The 22,029-nt window shown below is 46.9% G+C and overlaps 2 protein-coding genes across 4 annotated transcripts in view; both read right to left on the reverse strand.

Moving 5' to 3' along the window:
• Positions 1-717: 717 nt before the first annotated feature.
• The window catches only part of LOC108719648, a 77,915-nt gene continuing 56,603 nt past the window's right edge, over positions 718-22,029 (reverse strand). Inside the window, exons 5-16 of the mRNA XM_041568285.1 lie at positions 17,799-17,912; positions 16,149-16,395; positions 14,493-14,683; positions 13,830-14,056; positions 13,554-13,696; positions 13,188-13,326; positions 12,361-12,707; positions 10,116-10,985; positions 6,068-6,111; positions 4,853-4,966; positions 3,997-4,110; positions 718-3,648 (exon numbers count right to left, since the gene is read on the reverse strand). Coding sequence (XP_041424219.1) covers positions 1,739-3,648; positions 3,997-4,110; positions 4,853-4,966; positions 6,068-6,111; positions 10,116-10,985; positions 12,361-12,707; positions 13,188-13,326; positions 13,554-13,696; positions 13,830-14,056; positions 14,493-14,683; positions 16,149-16,395; positions 17,799-17,912 — 4,460 coding nt within the window. The 3' untranslated portion in view covers positions 718-1,738. The remainder of the gene's footprint in view (positions 3,649-3,996; positions 4,111-4,852; positions 4,967-6,067; positions 6,112-10,115; positions 10,986-12,360; positions 12,708-13,187; positions 13,327-13,553; positions 13,697-13,829; positions 14,057-14,492; positions 14,684-16,148; positions 16,396-17,798; positions 17,913-22,029) is intronic.
• On the reverse strand, positions 9,186-21,575 carry LOC108695554. 3 transcript variants are annotated; one of them, XM_041568182.1, is made up of 5 exons: positions 20,697-21,575; positions 19,409-19,522; positions 17,799-17,912; positions 16,149-16,395; positions 9,186-10,985 (listed from the first exon to the last, which is right to left on the reverse strand). In XM_041568182.1, the coding sequence occupies exons 2-5, from the start codon at positions 19,509-19,511 to the stop codon at positions 10,112-10,114; spliced, it is 1,338 nt and encodes a 445-aa protein (XP_041424116.1). In that variant the 5' UTR covers positions 19,512-19,522; positions 20,697-21,575; the 3' UTR covers positions 9,186-10,111. The 3 variants fall into 3 exon arrangements, with proteins under 3 accessions (XP_041424116.1, XP_041424115.1, XP_041424117.1); XM_041568181.1 differs by lacking the exon at positions 20,697-21,575 and having other exon boundaries at positions 19,409-19,554; XM_041568183.1 differs by lacking the exon at positions 20,697-21,575 and having other exon boundaries at positions 16,149-16,437; positions 19,409-19,554.

Genomic DNA, 22,029 nt, shown 5'->3' on the forward strand with positions numbered 1-22,029 from the left:
TGAATCAGTGAATCAGCAGAAAAGAAGATGGGGAGCTACTGGGGCATCTTTGGAGACACAGATCTTTACTGCTAAAGGGCTGTGGTTGCCTTGGGCTTGTATTAGGGTTACAACATTTCTAGCCTACTTCTTTATTTAGGCTTTAGTTCTCCTTTAATACTTCATTTGTGGGAGGAGGCTGTGCATTAATACTTGTTTATGGTTGTAAAGAGGCAGTGTATTCCTTTTATTGTCATTTAAATCATGTTATATATATTTTTTTCCATTTGTTTCCTCAAAACAATAATAAAAAAAAAATGGATTCTTTACATTTCATGACCTGCTTTAACCCACTAGTGAACCCCAAACTTCCGAGTCCCCTAAGCTGAATTGTCCTGATAGAGAAGGTGGGCACCACTGTAACATTATGGTCCCCATTTCCCATTAACAATTAGTAGATAAGTGTTTTTGCTCTAACGTCATTAAACACATGTAACTGAACTGATAGTATGAGGCAGACAGTAATATTTAGTTAGTTCGTTTGCCGTTTCTTCCATTTTTAAGGTTTTCGAAAGATTTAGCCGTCTGTCTGTTCTCCAGTTGGAATTTGGTTGCTAGGGCCCAGTTTTCCAGGCAATGAAAAGCATCAGCCGTGTACATTTTGGGATTGGAAGACTGTGCCCAGGCCAAGGGGAACATTAACTTTATTTCTTGTGGAAATGAAACGCAAATCTGTTATCCACATCTCACGTATTTTATTCCTCCATATTGGAGTTCAATCATATTCAGTAAAGACCTTCAAATCATTCACTCGTTTTGTCTTTTATTCCCCCAATAAAAACCAACGTATTCGACATTACAGGAAAGTCGATAATAAAGGGGGTGTCTGCAAAAGAAACACTTCTCATGATGTAAAGATAATACCGACAAAGTAATGAACATCACAGATACCTGAGTTTGCCAGGCAAGAGATCAGTGAAAATCCTGCCCTGCAGATTCCAGTCTATTAAAGGATAAGTAAACCTTCAAAATAAGTGAATGTAAAACTGATGAGGGGGCTATTCTAAGCACTATTGTATTGTACATTCATTATTTATTTATGTTTAATTCCAAGATATTAAGGGATACATGTACTGTTAATATGAATGAATTGTGTTACAACAGCACCACCTGCTGGTCAGTTTCCCACCAGTCTGACCAGCAAGTAGTCAAGGAAGTTGTCAGGAGAAAGAAAGAGGCTGATGTTCTTCTGCTTAGGAATAAAATTAGAAACCTTTCTCACATCTTTCCTAAGCAGAAGAACATCAGAGCAGCCTCTTTCTTCTCTCTGTCAATTATTTGAATTAAGCTTCCGAAACGTTGTATCCTTTTCTGGTGTCAGTGCAGGAGATCGAAATCATGAGTCAAAATCAGGACTAGTGCCACAGAAAACAGGACAGTTGGGAGGTGAGCTACTTCTACTGCAAAGAGGTTTGAACCCCCACTTGAATAAGAAACCCGAGGGACCCTCTGGTCAGGCAGATTTAGGCCAACTTACCTACACATTATATGGTTCATGGGGGGAGGTTGTTTATGCTCTTCTTCCACTCTCTCCACCCATGACCTTACTCTGCCTCTCCCCTTTTTGTGATGTCAGAGATGGGCGGGTCTAAAGGAGGTGCCAGTCAGGTTACCATTGGGGGCAGTTTGGGAGTGGGTGGGGTGTCGAAAGCTGAATAATGGCGAATACGCACCACGTTCTACCGTCTTTCTGCAGGATTCATCCTTCTACACAAGCAAAGGGCTGCTCTTCTATGTAAAACCCAGTAACAACGGTGAAGGCCGAATTATTGATAAAAACTTTGCCCACACTTTGTTCCTGAAGAGACTTTTCCCGATTATGAACTTTCTTGTGCCTCCGAAGTTCACCTTTTCCAGCAAAGTTCCTCCCACATTCGGCACAGTTGTAAGGTTTACTTCCCGTGTGAATCCTCTGGTGCCGGATCAGGCTGGACTGGCTGCTTAAGCTTTTGCCACATTCCGTGCAGGTATAGGGTTTCTCCCCGGTGTGAACCTTCTGGTGATTGATCAGGGTGTCTTTACGAAGAAAACTCCTCCCACATTCTGTACAGGTGTAACTTTTTTCTCCCGTGTGAACTTTCTGGTGGCTGTAAAGATTGGTCTTGTCGCTGAAGCTCTTCCCACATTCTGTGCAAGTGAATGGTTTCTCCCCAGTGTGAATCCTTTCATGGTTCTTCAGATAGTCCTTGCGAGAGAAGCTTTTGCCGCATATTTTACATTTGAAGGCTTTCTCGCTTGCGTGAACCGCCTGGTGGACGCAGAGCTTACCCTTGTGAGAAAAGCTTTTGCCACAATCCGTACAAGTGAATGGTTTCTCCCCTGTGTGAGTTATTTCATGGTTTGTCAGATAATCCATGCACGTGAATCGCTTGCCGCATACTTTACATAGGAACGCTTTCTTTCTAGCGTGAATAGTCTGGTGGGTAAAGAGTTTGCCCATGTCAGAAAAGCTTTTCCCACATTCGGTGCAAGTGAATGGTTTCTCCCCTCGGTGAATTCGTTTATGGTGCCTCAGACAGTTCTTGCGAGAAAAGAACTTTCCGCATACTTTACACCTGAAAGCGTTCTCTTGTGTCGGCACCGCCTGGTGGACGCACAGCCGGCCCATGTTAGAGAAGATTTTGCCACATTCCGTGCAAGTGAATGGTTTCTCCCCGGTGTGGATTATTTCATGGTTCTGGAGATTGCCCTTGTGAGAAAAGCTTTTCCCACATACTTTGCATTTGAAGGCTTTCTCCCCCGTATGAACTGCCCGGTGGATGCGAAGTTCGTCCATGTCGGAGAAGGTTTTCTTACACTCGCTGCACGCGAAGGTCTTCATGTGTTTGTGTTTCTTTTCATGCGCCACAAGATTGCTCTTTAGAGAAAAGCATCGGCCGCATTCCGTGCAGACGTGGGGTTTCTCCCCCGTGTGGCTTCTCTGGTGACTTTGAAGGTGGCTCTTCTGAGAGAAGCTTTTGCCGCATTCCGTACACGCAAAGGGTCTCTCCCCGGTGTGGATTTTGTGATGGTTCCGAAGGTTGCTTTTATGAGAGAAGCATTTGCCGCATTCTGTACATGAGAACCGCCTGTCCCGGGCATGAACGCCCTTGTGTTTGCGAAGCTGGCCCTTTAAAGCAAAGCTCCTCCCACACTCGCTGCATTGGAAAGGCTTCTCCCCTGTGTGAATGTTCTGGTGATACTCCAGTTGGCTCTTTCTATGGAAAAATATCCCACATACCGGACACATAATCGTTTTCTTCCGAGTGGGAACCTGCAGATCTTGACTGGGTTTAATTCCCTCTTTAGAACTAAAAGGTCCGGCCTCTGTGTCGATGTTCTTAGATTGATTAGTGAAGTTTTGTGAAGTGTCAGCACAAACGTGTGCAAGGAGATCCCTCTCCAACGAGAAGCTGCTCCCACATTTACAGCTCATCAAACTGGGGGCTTGAGACTGACACCCCAAATCAGTATCAGTTTTGCACTTTACTGGCCCTTTAAATACTGAGTCGTCTTCATGCTCAGCCTTGACGGGATCCTGAGGGCAACAGGGTTCAGCGGCTTCTGATAGTTGTGAGCTCTGCGGTGATCTGGACATTTCTAATTTCACTGTATAGTCTGTGGGACAATCTAGGAAATAGAAATAGAACAGAATAAGAATGGAAATGTATATGATCCATAAGGAAAACACTAAAATACACTAGGGGTCGTATACAACTGCCACGTGCCCAGTGCAAGAAAATTCTAGAGAATTATAATTGTATGGGGGGGGGGGGGAATATACTGGTGAATTTGTGCAGAGAATTTCTGGCAGAATAAAATTCATCACATTTGGGGTGGGCGTTGGGTCTTGCAGAGAAACAGACTGAGGGGCACATTCTAGTTACACCACTGCCCAAATGCAATTCCACGGGACTCCTTAAATGTTCTTATATTTTAAGAATAAATGTTTCTGTTTAATAGAGAGACGTTACTCACCGGCTACAAGAACATAATCTATTTCCCTCTTTATTGTGGGCAGAAAATATTCATAGTCTGGTTCTTCCTCCTTTATCTTTACCTCTAATATTTGTGGTTGTGTCTCTGGGGAATCTGCCAGTAAAGAAGAGAAAAGGGTGAGTAAAGCTGGGAGTAAGGAAGAGACAGGGGTGAGTAAAGCTGGGAGTAAGGAAGAGACAGGGGTGAGTAAAGCTGGGAGTAAGGAAGAGACAGGGGTGAGTAAAGCTGGGAGTAAGGAAGAGACAGGGGCGAGTAAAGCTGGGAGTAAGGAAGAGACAGGGGTGAGTAAAGCTGGGAGTAAGGAAGAGACAGGGGTGAGTAAAGCTGGGAGTAAGGAAGAGACAGGGGTGAGTAAAGCTGCCAGTAAAGAAGAAACAGGGGTGAGTAAAGCTGGGAGTAAGGAAGAGACAGGGGTGAGTAAAGCTGGGAGTAAGGAAGAGACAGGGGTGAGTAAAGCTGGGAGTAAGGAAGAGACAGGGGTGAGTAAAGCTGGGAGTAAGGAAGAGACAGGGGTGAGTAAAGCTGGGAGTAAGGAAGAGACGGGTGAGTAAAGCTGGGAGTAAGGAAGAGACAGGGGTGAGTAAAGCTGGGAGTAAGTAAGAGACAGGGGTGAGTAAAGCTGGGAGTAAGGAAGAGACAGGGGTGAGTAAAGCTGGGAGTAAGGAAGAGACAGGGGTGAGTAAAGCTGGGAGTAAGGAAGAGACAGGGGTGAGTAAAGCTGGGAGTAAGGAAGAGACGGGTGAGTAAAGCTGGGAGTAAGGAAGAGAAAGGGGTGAGTTAAAGCTGGGAGTAAGGAAGTGCCTTGGTATCTTATTAATAGAGAAACGTTACTCACCGGCCCCAGGAACGGGATCCATTTCCCTCTTTATTGTGTCCAGAGGATCCTCAGTGTCCGGCTCTTCATTCTCCCATTTCCCCTCTAACCTCCTTGTTTCCATCTCTGGAGAACCTGACAGCAAGGAACACAAACCCACCATATAAAGCTGCCTGTGGGGGCTGCGCTTGTGAGGGACTGGGGGTTAATCCTGCTGCAGGGACTGATAGAGAGGGGAGACTGGGGTTAATCCTGCTGCAGGGACTGATAGAGAGGGGAGACTGGGGGTTAATCCTGCTGCAGGGACTGATAGAGAGGGGGAGACTGGGGGTTAATCCTGCTGCAGGGACTGATAGAGAGGGGGAGACTGGGGGTTAATCCTGCTGCAGGGACTGATAGAGGAGGGGGAGACTGGGGGTTAATCCTGCTGCAGGGACTGATAGAGAGGGGAGACTGGGGGTTAATCCTGCTGCAGGGATGATAGAGAGGGGAGACTGGGGCTTAATCCTGCTGCAGGGACTGATAGAGAGGGAGACTGGGGGTTAATCCTGCTGCAGGACTGATAGAGAGGGGAGACTGGGGGTTAATCCTGCTGCAGGGACTGATAGAGAGGGAGACTGGGGGTTAATCCTGCTGCAGGGACTGATAGAGAGGGGAGACTGGGGTTAATCCTGCTGCAGGGACTGATAGAGAGGGGAGACTGGGGTTAATCCTGCTGCAGGGACTGATAGAGAGGGGAGACTGGGGGTTAATCCTGCTGCAGGGACTGATAGAGAGGGGAGACTGGGGGTTAATCCTGCTGCAGGGACTGATAGAGAGGGGGGACTGGGGGTTAATCCTGCTGCAGGGACTGATAGAGAGGGGGAGACTGGGGTTAATCCTGCTGCAGGGACTGATAGAGAGAGACTGGGGTTATCCTGCTGAGAGGGGAGACTGGGGTTAATCCTGCTGCAGGGACTGATAGAGAGGGGAGACTGACTGGGGTTAATCCTGCTGCAGGGACTGATAGAGAGGGGAGACTGGGGGTTAATCCTGCTGCAGGGACTGATAGAGAGGGGAGACTGGGGGTTAATCCTGCTGCAGGGACTGATAGAGAGGGGAGACTGGGGGTTAATCCTGCTGCAGGGACTGATAGAGAGGGGAGACTGGGGGACTGATAGAGGAGGAGGAAGTAGTAAAACAGAGAGAGACTGAACAACATGTGGGAGATATAAAAGAGAAAGGAAAATGACTTACCCAGTAGATGAGGCTGGAGATGTGAGTACAGGGGATGGGAATGTCAGGGACACAGGATGAGAGGAGGTACAGGGAGCAGCAGGGGACAATTCCCAGTCTGTTTCTTGTTCCGTATTGTCAGATCTCATTTCCTGGGCTGTATGAGAAGTTCTGGGTTGCTTTAGCCCCGCCCCCAGAAAATGAACCAATCTCCTTTGCCAGTGATGAAGCTCAGTTTGGGCTCAGCCCATCTAGTTGGATGAATAAGATTCAGACACTTCCTCTTCTTCAGACTGTCACCTATTAAGTGAGACACTGCCATATTATTGGTGGGCAGATTTATAAATATATATATATATATCTCCTGTGTGTCAGTTTAGTTTTTACATTTACTTCCCCCATCCCTGCAGTTAATCAGACTGTTTAACTAGAGATAATGAGTTCTGTATAAACAAACATCTCCCTCCCCCAGCAGTGACCTGTGTATATACTCACATAGAGACAAGCTCATTATACAGAAGCTAATCTGTCATTAATTACCCCCCACACACCAAAGCTGCTCTGGTCTCACAGCAACAAACAAACTTCACCAAACAAAACTCCACCCATAAGAGTTTTAAAAAATAAAACAAATTTAAAAAAAACAATGAAAAAAATAATTATAAGCAGCATTCCTATTTACATTCATTCTACATATTGAATGGTATTAATGTACTTGTTCTATGGAAAGGGGTGTTTTTATATTCTCTGCACTGCTGCTTCTGACTGCACATACAATGTAGCAGAAGGCAGAGGATTAAAGGAAACATATTGTGTAAAAAATAAGAATGTACCAGTGCATTATACTCTTTATATATATTTAGATATAGAAGAATTGTGCTTAAAAAAGTTGCATTTCATGTTGATTTATTGAATATTTCTGCAAAAACCCTAATAATCCCTCCCTTCTCTTCCACTTGCTGCTCCCTGAATTCCCAGGCTGTGCACTCAGCTCACTGCACTGTAGGACAGGAACCAATCAGCAGCTAGCAGGACCTGATAGGGAACTGAAGCCTGTCTGTGCTTGTGTGACTGCAGGGCTGTGATTGGCTGTCCCCTCCTACTGTGCTTCTGGCAGGGACACGCCCACCCCTCATTTGAAACACAGACAGGGACCAGAGAAGATCTATAGGGAGCTCCAATAAAGGGGCTATTTTTATAGATAATATTAATGTTTAGCACCATTTAAAAGCAACACTAGTGATGGGCGAATATATTCGCCAGGCGCGAATTCGTGGCGAATTTGCGCAATTCTCCGCCAGCGAATAAATTCGCAAAACGCCTGTGAAAATTCGCCAGCGTCAAAAAACGGGCGCCGGCGTCAAAAACGAGACGCCGGCGCCGTTTCGCAAATTTTTCGGCGAATCAAAACGGCGCAAATTCGCCCATCACTAAGCAACACCATTTATTACTTATAATTGCCTACAAAATTAGTGTTTTTTTCATTGATCCTATATGTCTCCTTTATCTGACAAGGCGGAAACTTTTGCTACATTGTTTCAAGAGTCAGAACCAGAGAAAAGGAAGGATGTTATTGAAAGTTACATTTTATTTCATGATGGAAAAACACAGGTTACAGTCGTCTCCATTGAAATGGTATTGACGAGTAGCATTGTTGGTAGACGGGGGGCGTACACAAGAGCTTACAATTCAAGAACAGAAGGCACCGTATTGGTGACGGGTTTCCAGTCTCTCCCAGGTGTGACTGCCCCGTGTATTCAGGAGTGTGTCCCAGTTTTGAAAAGGGAGCCAGTAAAGGGTTACATTACTATAACTAATAAAGCAGAGTCACAATGTTACAGTGAATGTTCCCAAGTAAACCTTTAAAATAAGTGAATGTAAAATTGATGAGGGGGCTATTCTAATCACTTTTGTAATTTACATTCATTATTTATTTATGTTTAATTCCAAGATATTAAGGGATACATGTACTGTTAATATGAATGAATTGTGTTACAACAGCGCCACCTGCTGGTCAGTTTCCCACCAGTCTGACCAGCAAGTAGTCAAGGAAGTTGTCAGGAGAAAGAAAGAGGCTGATGATCTGCTTAGAATGTGAGTACACACAGCAGGTTGCTGAACTGCAACTCTCGCAATTCCCCCAATATTTATCTGTAAGGTGCATGCTGGGAGATCCACAGTTCTCCTCCTGTAACCCAATCCCTACACAGCAGGAGGCAGTAAAGCTCCAATATATATTCCTCTGTGTAGCAAAGAATAGGAGCTGACAAATATGCAATGAGATGTTTCCCATACTGCTCACTGTGTGACCCTCTTTCCTGCACCAGCCAATGTACCAGGATAATGCAGCACTCTCATAGTGTCTAGCACTCCCCTGTCTCTACCAGCACCCCACTCCCACTGTCTCCCCTCTCTATCAGTCTCTATCAGTCCCTGCAGCAGGATTAAGCCCCAGTCTCCCCTCTCTATCAGTCCCTGCAGCAGGATTAAGCCCCAGTCTCCCCTCTCTATCAGTCCCTGCAGCAGGATTAACCCCCAGTCTCCCCTCTCTATCAGTCCCTGCAGAAGGATTAACCCCCAGTCTCCCCTCTCTATCAGTCCCTGCAGAAGGATTAACCCCCAGTCTCCCCTATCTATCAGTCCCTGCAGCAGGATTAACCCCCAGTCTCCCCTCTCTATCAGTCCCTGCAGCAGGATTAACCCCCAGTCTCCCCTCTCTATCAGTCCCTGCAGCAGGATTAACCCCCAGTCTCCCCTCTCTATCAGTCCCTGCAGCAGGATTAACCCCCAGTCTCCCCTCTCTATCAGTCCCTGCAGCAGGATTAACCCCCACTCTCCCCTCTCTATCAGTCCCTGCAGCAGGATTAACCCCCAGTCTCCCCTCTCTATCAGTCCCTGCAGCAGGATTAACCCCCAGTCTCCCCTCTCTATCAGTCCCTGCAGCAGGATTAACCCCCAGTCTCCCCTCTCTATCAGTCCCTGCAGCAGGATTAACCCCCAGTCCCACATATATTTATGATATTGCCCTATATGCGCTTCCTTCTAGAGTATTTTATTTGCAGCTCATGTGAGCGAGAGCAGAACCAATGGGACGTCCATCTGAGTGAAGTGGTGGACAGAATTACTATCAAATCATTTCTATTGTGTTTCATATGGACTTTATTCAGATTTTATGACTGACAAAAGCCTCACAATACAAAGATGTTGCTCAGTGCCCTTAGTGTAATCTGACTATTCCCCCATGGTTATATTAACCAAAGCAGCAGCAAGAGACCATTGTACCTGCACCTCTCACTCATCACTGTCCTACTGGAGGCCCACGGGCTCATTATGGCCCATAATAGGGTTAATTATAGCCCCAGCCTTCATCAGGGCTCCACAGACGACTTTCTATAATGAGAGAAACAAGTGGCGCAGCATTAGGGGTGAGTAACCCCCATATAAACAACCTGCTCCTGATTTCACTTGATTCCTGCTGGAACTGAATCGGTGAAGGCAACATATATCTACATATGAGGAACCCCCTCATATAAACAATTCAGGCCCCTCTATTCTACTTGTATGTGACTTATACAATCAGTGAAGTACAGGGGCAATGGAACACTTCATAAAACAAAATTAAAGGGTCACCATACTTTTTTTTTTTTTTCCCCATTGTTTGTCCAATGGAAATAAAAAGTGCCTAATACATTATTATCTCTCACTTGACAGAATAATCCTTTTTAAACTGCCATTGTTTCTCTCCACAGTCTCCTCTATAACCGCTCACAGTCCTCCTGTCGTGTTACAATATCCTTCATTTTACTACAAGTCAGAAGTGGCCCCAGGATATGGCATAATGTCATTGGGAGGTTGATTATTAATCTCATGTGCTCAGTCGTGGCTTTCTTTAGCTATAGAAGGAAAACCTCCAATATGTCTGCCGTCTGTAGTGGGCTATACCATTCATTCTCCCCCTGCACTGCTCACAATCCAGGTGTAACATTTTAGGCTCTCTCTTCAAACCCCTCTGCTTACAGATAATCCTCTATAAAAGGAGTAAAAGAACATGATTGTGAATATTCTTTACATATTCTCATTTTGCCATGGGACCTCTCCCTCTGGAGAAGCAAAATACTGGGCGTAGGCATCTCGAACACTCATTCCGCTATTAGGTCCTCGCACGACGTTCCAGGGCACTCCAGGTAAAGGATCCAATATGGAATCCTCAAATACAATCCCATCTCTCATCAGCACCAGATTATGCAGCACACATGCGCATTTAATAATGTCATCAACAAAGGCGGTATTGAGCTGTATAGCAGAATGAAACACCCGCCATTTATTTGCCAGTATTCCAAATGCGCATTCCACCATTCTCCTCGCCCTGGTCAGCCTGTAATTGAAAGCTCGTTTAGTTCCAGTCAGGTTTCTGATTGGATAAGGCCTCATTACATTTGTCGAGATTCCAAATGCCTCATCAGCCACTATAACATATGGGAGCGCGGGGCCTTTGGTGCCTGGCAGAGGTTTATTTGAAGGAAAGTTAAGTTTCCCCTCATTCACCATCTTTCCGAGGTTGGATTTAAAAAACCCGCTGGTGTCTCCATCGCTGCCATAGGCTCCCACATCAATACAGGTGAAACAGTAACTGCTGTCCACCAGGGCCAACAAAACCGTGAAGAAGATCTTGGAGCAAGACTTGGACACGGTATTGGGGGGTCTGGTGACACGGATGTGCTTGCCATCTAGGGCCCCGATGCAGTTGGGGAAATTGGTTTTCTCATAGAAGCCCTCAGAGATCTTCATCCACTTCTCAGTGTTTGGTTCGGGCATGACCAGATCTTTAGTCACATTCCAGATGGTCTTGCAGGTTTCCCGCACTATCATGCCAATCGTAGCCCTTCCAATCAGGAACTGGTAGTGCAAAGCTGCAAACGTGCTGCCCGTAGCAAGGAACCTAAAAACAGAGCATTGCAGAAAGCTTTTCATTTGCAATTCATCAATAATGTGTATATTGTAAAGGAAAGTGCTGCATGTAGCCATCGACTGGCTGGACATTTATACTCTCATAGTCATCAGGGATATAACCTGATAAACTCACCTGCATTTCTGGCAAATACTTTGTGCCATAGCCCTTTATGCAGCATGTGACCTGCCAAACTGTAAAAATCTGCATTTATAATAAAACTGAAGGAATAATGGAATTAAAAGTAGAAAGATTGCATGAGCGACCCTTTGCTGTCAATATGCTGGTCACCTATTTGAAAGCACAAATTTGACTGGTTGCCATTGGTTATTAGGGCTGGGGTAAACTGTGCCCTTTATATAATACAACCCTAAACAACAATAAAGAAAGAGAACAGTTATGAGCAAATGGTTGGTGGTCAATTGGGGGTCCATATTCTTATTACCCTCTTTTCAAGCTGCCCATAAATTGCCGGTCTCTAGCCAGACGTATACAAGCTTTTCAGATAAAGGAGATTTTGTGTACTCACCGTTAAATCGCTTTCTTTTCATTCGCTTGGGGGACACAGGAACAGTGGGGTATAGCTGGTACCACTGGGGCAGGATACAACAATAAAAAGTAAAACTAGCTCCTCCCCTGCCAGCTATACCCCCCCCCCAGCAGGAATTGCCATTCAGTTTGTACCAAAGTCATCAACGTTTAACTTTAAAACTCTTAACCTAACATCAGCATGAGTAATTACTAGACCAAGTCCGAGTTGGTGTTGACAGATCCTATCCAGGGAAGGGACGTCCTGTGCCCCCCAAGCGACTGAAGAGAAAGAGATTCAATGGTGAGTACACAAAATCTCCTTTTCTCCAGCGTCGGTTTGGGGGACACACGAACAGTGGGGATGTACCAAAGCTGTCCCTTAAGATAGGGTGGGAAGGATAGGCTTACGAGGAATTTGCCACCGCAGCCTGAAGAACCTTCCTGCCGGAGCGTGTGCCAGAGGCCGCAAAGGTGTCAAAATTGTAAAATTTTGCAAATGAATGGATCGATGTCCAGGTCGCTGCCTTAAGGTGGCCATACACGAGCCGATAAAAGCTGCCAAGAGACCGAGTTGGCAGCTTATTGGCCCGTGTATGGGGCCCCCCCCGACGGGCTTCCTCGATCGAGATCTGGCCGAAAGTCGGCCAGATCTCGATCGAAAGGGACTAAAAATCCCGTCAGATCGTGGCCACATCTGTTCGTTGATGCGGCCCCACGATCCGACCGCCCATTAGGCATCGTTAGGATCCGATAGTTGGGCCCTAGGGCCCACGATCGGATCAGTCCGATAATGTCCACCTCGGAGGAAGATCTCTCCATGTATGGCCACCTTTACACAGCTGTTCTGTTGAGGCTTGGCTTCGGAAAGCCCAGGAAGTGCTCATCCCTCTGGCTGAATGTGCCTTGATGCCCAGCGGCGGCGTCTTCCCCTGTGCTGTGTAGGCTCTTTGGATGGTTTGCTTTATCTAGCGGGAGATAGTAGCCATGGAGGCTTGTGTGCCCCACTGTGGGCCGGAAGATGAACAAGGAGTCTGTTTTCCGCAAGTCGTGAACTCTTTTCAGGTAAAACATGAGGGCCCTGACCGGATCAAGGGTGTGAAGTGCCGCCTCCTTTGTATTGGATGGTGACGGACAGAAGGTGGGGATAGTAATCTCCTGGTTTAGGTGAAAGGATGAGGCCACCTTCGGAAGGAAGGAGGGCACAGTACAAAGAACCGTCCTATCCTGGTGAAAGACTAGAAAGGGGTCTCTGCATGATAGTGCACTGAGCTCTGATACTCTCCTTGCCAAAGCAATTGCCATTAAGAAGGTAGTCTTCCAGGTTAGCCACTGTAAGGGAATTGATGCTAATGGTTGAATTGTGGCTCTTGCAAGGCCCGTAGTACCAAGGAGAGATTCTAAGTGGGTGAGGGTGCTTGGATTGGTGGAGCCAGATGAACTACTCCTTGTAGAAAAATTTTAATGTCCAGCAGGAGAGCTAATCGTGTCTGGAATAAAACGAAGTGCAGAGATTTGAGAGAGCCCATGGATAGACCCATAGACAGGCCGTCTTGTAGGAACTTCTAGGAGAGTAGTAATGGAAAGATGATCATCATCTAGCTTTCTCTGGGCGCACCATTGTCTGCAAGTCTGCCACACTCTGTGGTAGGTTCTGACAGATACCGGTTTTCGAGCTGCTCTCAAAGTTCTCACTACAGTGTCAGAAAACCCCTTCCGCTTCAAAACCATGGTTTCAAAAGCCACGCTGTCAAAGAGAGGCTCGACGGATTTAGATGGAGGATTGGCCCTTGTGAGAGGAGATCTGGAAGAGGAGGCAGGACCCAAGGTTTGTCTATTGACAAGTTAAGTAGATCCAAGAACCATGTTCTTCGTGGCCATCTTGGTGCGATAAGTATGAGGGTTGTCTTTTCCCCTCGTAGTCTTCTTATCATTCTTGGAATTAGAGGAAGTGGGGGAAAGGCGTAGGTCAGTCTGAAGTTCCATTCTGAAGTTAGGGCGTTGACTCCCTTTGCTAGAGAGTCTCAGTACCTGGCAAAGAAGTTGGAGACTTTCCGATTCTGCATGAGGTCCACCTTTGTCACTCCCCATCTCTCTGTTATGTCGTTGAAGATCTTGTCTTTTAGCGACCATTCACCTGGATCTAGCAACTGCCTACTTAGAAAATCTGCTTCCTAGTTTTGAATTTCCTGGAATGTAGATGGCTGACAGCAGAGTCTGATTGTTTTCCCCCCATTGAAAGATCAGCTTTACTTAGTTTAGAGCCCCTCTCTTTCTTGTGCCTCCCTGGTGATTTATGTAGGCTACTGCCGCTGAGTTATCCGATTGGATCTCCACGGCTTGTCGTGTCAACTCCCGTTGCCAGTGGATTAGGCCCAACCGAATTGCTCGTATCTCTAGCAGGTTGATGGACAGCCTTCTCTCCTCCCTTGACCAAAGGCCTTGAGCAGTTCTGCCCTCCAGGACCGCTCCCCAGCCCGAAAGACTGTTGAGTGGCCTTCCGTTGGCGAGATTGTTGAGCTGCAACCACCAAGCTAGGGATAACCGAGTACTTTTGCAAATGCGAATCATCTGAAGGAGAGATTTCTTTCTCCAAGATGATCGGATGTTCCATTATAGCTCTCTGAGGTGGAACTGTGCGAGAGGCCCTGTTTCCATTGTTGACACCATGACCCACCGGACCTTCATGCAGAATCTGGTTTTGCAAGCAGAGCTCTGACTAATGCTTACAGGTTCATGATCTTCTCTTGAGGGAGAGAAACCTTCTGAGCCAGTGTCAAATTTCATACAGAGAAAGACTGCTGACGGGCTGGGAATTAAGGAAGACATGTTTCTGTTGAGGCACCAACTCAAGCCTTGTTGGGTCGTCATTGTTAACTGAAGAGCTTGTTGGGTCTCCAGACCCGACGGTGCTTTTACTAGAAAATCGTCCAGATAGGGGGTGATGGAGATTCCCCTGTTTCGGATTACTTCCGTCGCTGCTGCCATGATCTTTGTGAACACCTGGGGAGCAGGTTGGTAGTGCACGTTTTGGTAGGCAAAGCATAAGAATCTCTGATGAGGAGGGAACATGGGAACATGTAGATAGGCGTCCTTTATGTCGAGAGAATTCTCCTGGTAGCATTACTGCGATGACAGAGCAAAGAGACTCCATCTTGAATCTGGATGGAACAATAAACTTGTACAATTCCTTGAGAACCCGTCCTTCTTGGGTACTATTAAAAGGTTGGAATAATATCCCTTGGTTAGTGCAACTCTTTGGCGCCAATACGGCTGTGAAGAGGCGCGCGCTCCCCAGAAGAGCGGGAACCCAGAAGTGTCGCCCTCTTACCCAGCTAGTCGGGTAATTAATTGCCAGTTTTGCCTCCTATGATGATGGAGGAATACTGCCTGACTGTGCTCACTGCCCCTGCGGAGAATATAGACTCCCATGGTGTACCTTTCCCGTGAGTTCCACAAAACCCCAAAGCATGCTGACAGGGAATGGGGGGGGGGAGGGAAAGGAAGAGAGGCTGCTCAATAGAGAAGGTTCCTTGCTCTGTGAGGCATGAAGGGATCAGAGGATTGAGCCTGTGGTAGATCTTGCCGGCCTCCATCCCTGTCATCTGGCCAGTCTGATTCACCATATGTAGGGGGAATGCATATTAAGACTGGATGGTTGGAGGCAATAAACACACTCCATTAACCCCGAGACTAAGGAGTTGACTCCATAATAGCATCTACTCAGTGTGGAGGTGCTGGATCACTCCTGTTAATAATAGTGAAATAATATGGAAAATAATAAGAGTAGAAGAATTTCTGTCCTACCCCTTGAGGACACAACAAAAAACTGAACGGCAACTCCTCCTGCTGGGGGGGGGGTATAGCTGGCAGGGGAGGAGCTAGTTTTACTTGTTATTGTTATGTCCTGCCCCAGTGGTACCAGATGTACCCCACTGTTCCTGTGTCCCCCAAGCAGACACTGGAGAAAGGGCAAATCACTGTGTCATTTGTGTTGGAAAGACAAAGGAAAAGTAATCCTTGAAAATAAGTGAATGTAAAATGGATGAGGGGGCTATTCTAAGCACTTTTGTGATGTACACTCATTATTTATTTATATTTAATTCCAAGATATTAAGGGATACATGTACTGTTAATATGAATGAATTGTGTTACAACAGCGCCACCTGCTGGTCAGTTTCCCACCAGTCTGACCAGCAAGTAGTCAAGGAAGTTGTCAGGAGAAAGAAAGAGACTGCTCTGATGTTCTTCTGCTTAGGAAAGATGTGAGAAATGTTTCTAATTTTATTCCTAAGAAGAAGAACATCAGAGCAGCCTCTTTCTTTCTCCTGACAACTCCGGATACAAAATTCATTCATATTAACAGTACATATATGCCTTAATCTTGGAATTAAAAATAAATAAATAATGAATGTACATTACAAAAGTGGTTAAATAGTCCCCTCATCCATTTTACATTCACTTATTTTAAAAGTTGACTTATCCTTTAAGTAGATGCAGAATATAATAAACACATATAGCAGAATAGGAAGAATGAGAAAGACAGAATGATGAGATTCCATGGGATACAATGGAGAGATCAATAGGAAGACGCTCAGAAAGAACTTGTAACAATCACATATTTACCTTAATGTTACAACCAGTCGTTCCGCTGGGGATATGGCCTGGCGCATATTCGTATCCATCCGATGGAGATGAGGATGAACAAGCTTCAGGAGCTCATCGAAGGTGGAGATGGACATCCGGATGTAGGCAAAGAACTTCTCAGGGTTTTTCCGTAGCTTTCCATACAGCAGGTGAAACTGACCTTTGGAAAAGCGCTGATAGCACATCGGCTGAACCCACTGTCTCCTCTTCTTCACCACAACATCATCTGCCATGATAGGGAATATACAGGGGATTCCTTAAAGGGATCCTGTCATGATTTTTATGATGTAGTTTTTATTTCTAAATGACACTGTTTACACTGCAAATAATTCACTGTACAATATAAAATGTCATTCCTGAAGCAGCAAGTGTATTTAGTTGTAATATTGGTGTGTAGGTGCATCTCAGCTCATTTTGCCTGGTCATGTGATTTCAGAAAGAGCCAGCACTTTAGGATGGAACTGCTTTCTGGCAGCCTGTTGTTTCTCCTACTCAATGTAACTGAATGTGTCTCAGTGGGACCTGGATTTTACTATTGAGTGTTGTTCTTAGATCTAGCAGGCAGCTGTTATCTTGTGTTAGGGAGCTGCTATCTGGTTACCTTCCCATTGTTCTGTTGTTTGGCTGCTGGGGGGAGGGGGGTGATATCAGTCCAACTTGCAGTACAGCAGTAAAGAGTGACTGAAATTTATCAGAGCACAAGTCACATGACTGGGGCAGCTGGGAAACGGATATGTCTAGCCCCATGTCAGATTTCAAAATTAAATATAAAAATATCAATTGTTCTTTTAAAAAAAATGGATTTCAGTGCAGAATAACCGATTTACTTTTTCCCCATGACAGTATCCCTTTTAGTTCCATCTATTCAGTCACATCCACAAGTCTAAATAGTATGTAGACTGTTAGGCACAGTACTGCATCATGGGAATATATTTTGAGAAGTAAATAAACATCCACTGGATCCATATCAATTCCGATATATAAAGTACCACCACCAATACTACATGGTCTCTCATCCAAGAGTCACAGTATTGTGTCTTTAAATATTTCCAGACGAACGGAGAATTAGCCCTAAAAAGAGCAGAACTCCTTTTGCCTGGGGCTTAAAATAAAAGGTTTTGGGCCATTTTGGGGAGTGCACCTCCCTGTTTTCTCCACTGTGAGTTTAAGTGGCCCCTGTCAGGTGTCAAGAGAATGGTATAAGCACCACCATTATTTACATTATATTGGAGCACAAAGGGGACAAAGACTTTGCTCTTAAGTTTGGGACATATTGTCACCTTCTTGAAGGGTAAAACATCTGCTCATTGCAGTGAGATGCTATTTCGCTCTATATTTCTGGAAGGAACCCTTGTCTATTACCCTTCTCTGATATGACGTGTGCAGCTTCAGACTGCTGGCACCCCCAAATGTCAGGGTGTTTTGGTCTCGTGACACACGGTGTGGGGAACATTAAACACACGGCAAAGCACAGCTCACACAGCAACCCGGAATGGATTCATTTATGCGGGTCTTACAAATTCTATGAAGTGAGCCACTTAGAAATACATTACTTGCTGATTTTCAAAGCAAAACCTGCTCCAAACTCTAGATATGTTGGATTTTTAGGGAGAAATCCTAACTGCTTACCTGCATCAGTAAGTGTAGCAGATGCCCTTTCATTTGAAGTCAGATGATCTTCAGAGTCCGATTCTTCTTCCTTTATCTTTATTTGTAATATTTGTGGCTCCTGTTCTGGGAAAGCTAGTAATGAAGAGACAGGGGTGAGTAAAGCTGGGAGTAAGGAAGAGACAGGGGGAGTAAAGCTGGGAGTAATGAAGAGACAGGGGTGAATAAAGCTGGGAGTAATGAAGAGACAAGGGTGAGTAAAGCTGGGAGTAATGAAGAGACAAGGGTGAGTAAAGCTGGGAGTAATGAAGAGACAAGGGTGAGTAAAGCTGGGAGTAATGAAGAGACAAGGGTGAGTAAAGCTGGGAGTAAGGAAGAGACAGGGGCGAGTAAAGCTGGGAGTAAGGAAGAGACAGGGGGCGAGTAATTTTGGGAGTAAGGAAGAGATAGGGGGCGAGTAAAGTTGGGAGTAAGGAAGAGACAGGGGACGAGAAAAGCTGGGAGTAAGGAAGAGACAGGGGACGAGAAAAGCTGGGAGTAAGGAAGAGACAGGGGACGAGTAAAGCTGGGAGTAAGGAAGAGACAGGGACGAGTAAAGCTGGGAGTAAGGAAGAGACAGGGGACGAGTAAAGCTGGGAGTAAGGAAGAGACAGGGGGACGAGTAAAGCTGGGAGTAAGGAAGAGACAGGGGACGAGTAAAGCTGGGAGTAAGGAAGAGACAGGGGCGAGTAAAGCTGGGAGTAAGGAAGAGACAGGGGCGAGTAAAGCTGAGAGTAAGGAAGAGACAGGGGCGAGTAAAGCTGGGAGTAAGGAAGAGACAGGGGTGAGTAAAGCTGGGAGTAAAGAAGAGACAGGGTGAGTAAAGCTGGGAGTAAGGAAGAGACAGGGGCGAGTAAAGCTGGGAGTAAGGAAGAGACAGGGGTGAGTAAAGCTGGGAGTAAGGAAGAGACAGGGGTGAGTAAAGCTGGGAGTAAGGAAGAGACAGGGTGAGTAAAGCTGGGAGTAAGGAAGAGACAGGGGTGAGTAAAGCTGGGAGTAAGGAAGAGACAGGGTGAGTAAAGCTGGGAGTAAGGAAGAGACAGGGGCGAGTAAAGCTGGGAGTAAGGAAGAGACAGGGGCGAGTAAAGCTGGGAGTAAGGAAGAGACAGGGGTGAGTAAAGCTGGGAGTAAGGAAGAGACAGTGTGAGTAAAGCTGGGAGTAAGGAAGAGACAGGGGTGAGTAAAGCTGGGAGTAAGGAAGAGACAGGGGTGAGTAAAGCTGGGAGTAAGGAAGAGACAGGGGTGAGTAAAGCTGGGAGTAAGGAGGTGCTTGTGTTAGATGGGAAATACTTCATACAGGCTTTATAGGGGTTATGGGAAAATCTTTCTATAGAAACAGAAGCTGCTCATTCGTCTGCACCTAATGAGTCTCAACTGTACCCAGCCCAAGCCCCACCCACAAATACTGCCCCATCATCACCCTCTGCCCCCAGAGAAACAACCTCCAACTGTCACCTGCCCACCATACTGGGAATAGCTGGAGATTTGTTCCCTCTTTGGGTTCCTGGGACGTGACCTTAACCCTGAATCTCCCCTAGAGAAGCCTGTGCTGTGTATAACATGTGTCTTATTAATAGAGAAACGTTACTCACCGGCCCCAGGAACGGGATCCATTTCCCTCTTTATTGTGTCCAGAGGATCCTCAGTGTCCGGCTCTTCATTCTCCCATTTCCCCTCTAACCTCCTTGTTTCCATCTCTGGAGAACCTGACAGCAAGGAACACAAACCCACCATATAAAGCTGCCTGTGGGGATCCCCCCTCTCATATCACTACAATAAATACATGTTGTACTGGGACCAGTTTATCCCCCAGTCCCACAGTCTCCCCTCTCTATCAGTCCCTGCAGCAGGATTAACCCCCAGTCTCCCCTCTCTATCAGTCCCTGCAGCAGGATTAACCCCCAGTCTCCCCTCTCTATCAGTCCCTGCAGCAGGATTAAGCCCCAGTCTCTCCTCTCTATCAGTCCCTGCAGCAGGATTAACCCCCAGTCTCCCCTCTCTATCAGTCCCTGCAGCAGGATTAACCCCCAGTCTCCCCTCTCTATCAGTCCCTGCAGCAGGATTAACCCCCAGTCTCCCCTCTCTATCAGTCCCTGCAGCAGGATTAACCCCCAGTCTCCCCTCTCTATCAGTCCCTGCAGCAGGATTAAGCCCCAGTCTCCCCTCTCTATCAGTCCCTGCAGCAGGATTAACCCCCAGTCTCCCCTCTCTATCAGTCCCTGCAGCAGGATTAACCCCCAGTCTCCCCTCTCTATCAGTTCCTGCAGCAGGATTAACCCCCAGTCTCCCCTCTCTATCAGTCCCTGCAGCAGGATTAACCCCCAGTCTCCCCTCTCTATCAGTCCCTGCAGCAGGATTAACCCCCAGTCTCCCCTCTCTATCAGTCCCTGCAGCAGGATTAACCCCAGTCTCCCCTCTCTATCAGTCCCTGCAGCAGGATTAAGCCCCAGTCTCCCCTCTCTATCAGTCCCTGCAGGCAGGATTAACCCCCAGTCTCCCCTCTCTATCAGTCCCTGCAGCAGGATTAACCCCCAGTCTCCCCTCTCTATCAGTTCCTGCAGCAGGATTAACCCCCAGTCTCCCCTCTCTATCAGTCCCTGCAGCAGGATTAACCCCCAGTCTCCCCTCTCTATCAGTCCCTGCAGCAGGATTAACCCCCAGTCTCCCCTCTCTATCAGTCCCTGCAGCAGGATTAACCCCCAGTCTCCCCTCTCTATCAGTCCCTGCAGCAGGATTAACCCCCCCAGTCTCCCCTCTCTATCAGTCCCTGCAGCAGGATTAACCCCCAGTCTCCCCTCTCTATCAGTCCCTACAGCAGGATTAAGCCCCAGTCCCACAGACAGTACAGGAGGAGGAGGAGGAGGAGGGAAAATGACTTACCCAGTAGATGAGGCTGGAGATGTGAGTACAGGGGATGGGAATGTCAGGGACACAGGAGTAGGAGAGGGAGTGACAGGTCAGTACAGAGTCAGGAGACAATACGAGGTCTGTGTGAGGAGGACAGAGAGCAGAAGTTTCCCTGTTTGGTACAGTTTATATGTAAAACATTCCTCCCCTCAGAGTAACGAGCGCAATTATTACTCAGCACAGGAAACTTTGTACAAAATGTCATTGGCGCATTTATTTTCGCTCCTATCACGAACAAAAAGCGGAAGCCGCCATATTACAGGTTATAGCGTCACTTCCGGTACGCCGCTGCTGTATGAGGCGCCATTATTGGCTATCGCGAGTGTAAAGTAGAATTGGAATGTGGCGCTTTGTGAGGAGCGGGTGTCCCGGGGTTTAGCAGAGCGCGTTACGGTATAAAGCTGAGGAGGGGCACACGGAGCGAAGCTTGTCTTTGTGTTTCCGAGGTGGAACGCAGAATTGCCGCTAATGAGTAGAAGAGCCGCGGGGAGTCGGTGGGACGGGGGAGGGGCTTGTACTGACTGTGACACAGATTGATACAGTGGAATTGAAAACGGGCACGTGACGGTCGGATCAGAACACGTGATTATACCATGTGACCAAGGTGTAGTGGATTTTCTCTCAAATGTGAAACCCTGGAACCTTCGCTGGTGACAGACTGAGATCTTCATAGGACTCGGCTGATGTCAGTAGTGACTGGTGTTCCTATGGGGTCACGTGATCCTTATTGTCACTGGCTCAGCCTGGCAGGGACTGTGTGTTGTTACCGTGGGCTTGTGGCCCCTCCGGCCCAGTCACATCGTGAGTAACAGGAGCAGCGCTGTGAAAGGGTTAACTTGTATCCTTGAAACTTCTGTCCTTACTCAAACTTCTTTGTGCAAAACCTGCTTATATGGCACATACTCCCCAACTGGTCTGAGCAGCCCCCAATGCCCTCGGGCCAATATGTTTCCTGTCCTTACACATGGCAGTGGGCAATAAGGGTTAAATCCCCCTGACGTAGGAAGGCACAGGAAATAGAATAAAAGCACTTCCGGGTCCCCACCCGCGCCCATCTCAATTCTCCTGTCGAAAGACTACCCCCATACCAGAGGAGCTACTCTCTCTCCTTCTGAAGCGCCTGGGGCCGAGGTTCTCACCTTGTGAGTGTCCCAGGGGAAGCCGGCGGGCTTCAGGCCTTTGTTGCCTACGGCGCAATAAGTGGCAATGCTGCCACGGGAGGTAGCGCATGCGCGATAAGACGCCGAGCGCCCATCTTTACTATGGCGCTACTAAACAGGCGAAAACTCGCACACGCGAAAACACG

The sequence above is a fragment of the Xenopus laevis genome, chromosome 6S, assembly GCF_017654675.1.
Source record: "Xenopus laevis strain J_2021 chromosome 6S, Xenopus_laevis_v10.1, whole genome shotgun sequence".
Lineage (NCBI taxonomy): Eukaryota > Metazoa > Chordata > Amphibia > Anura > Pipidae > Xenopus > Xenopus laevis.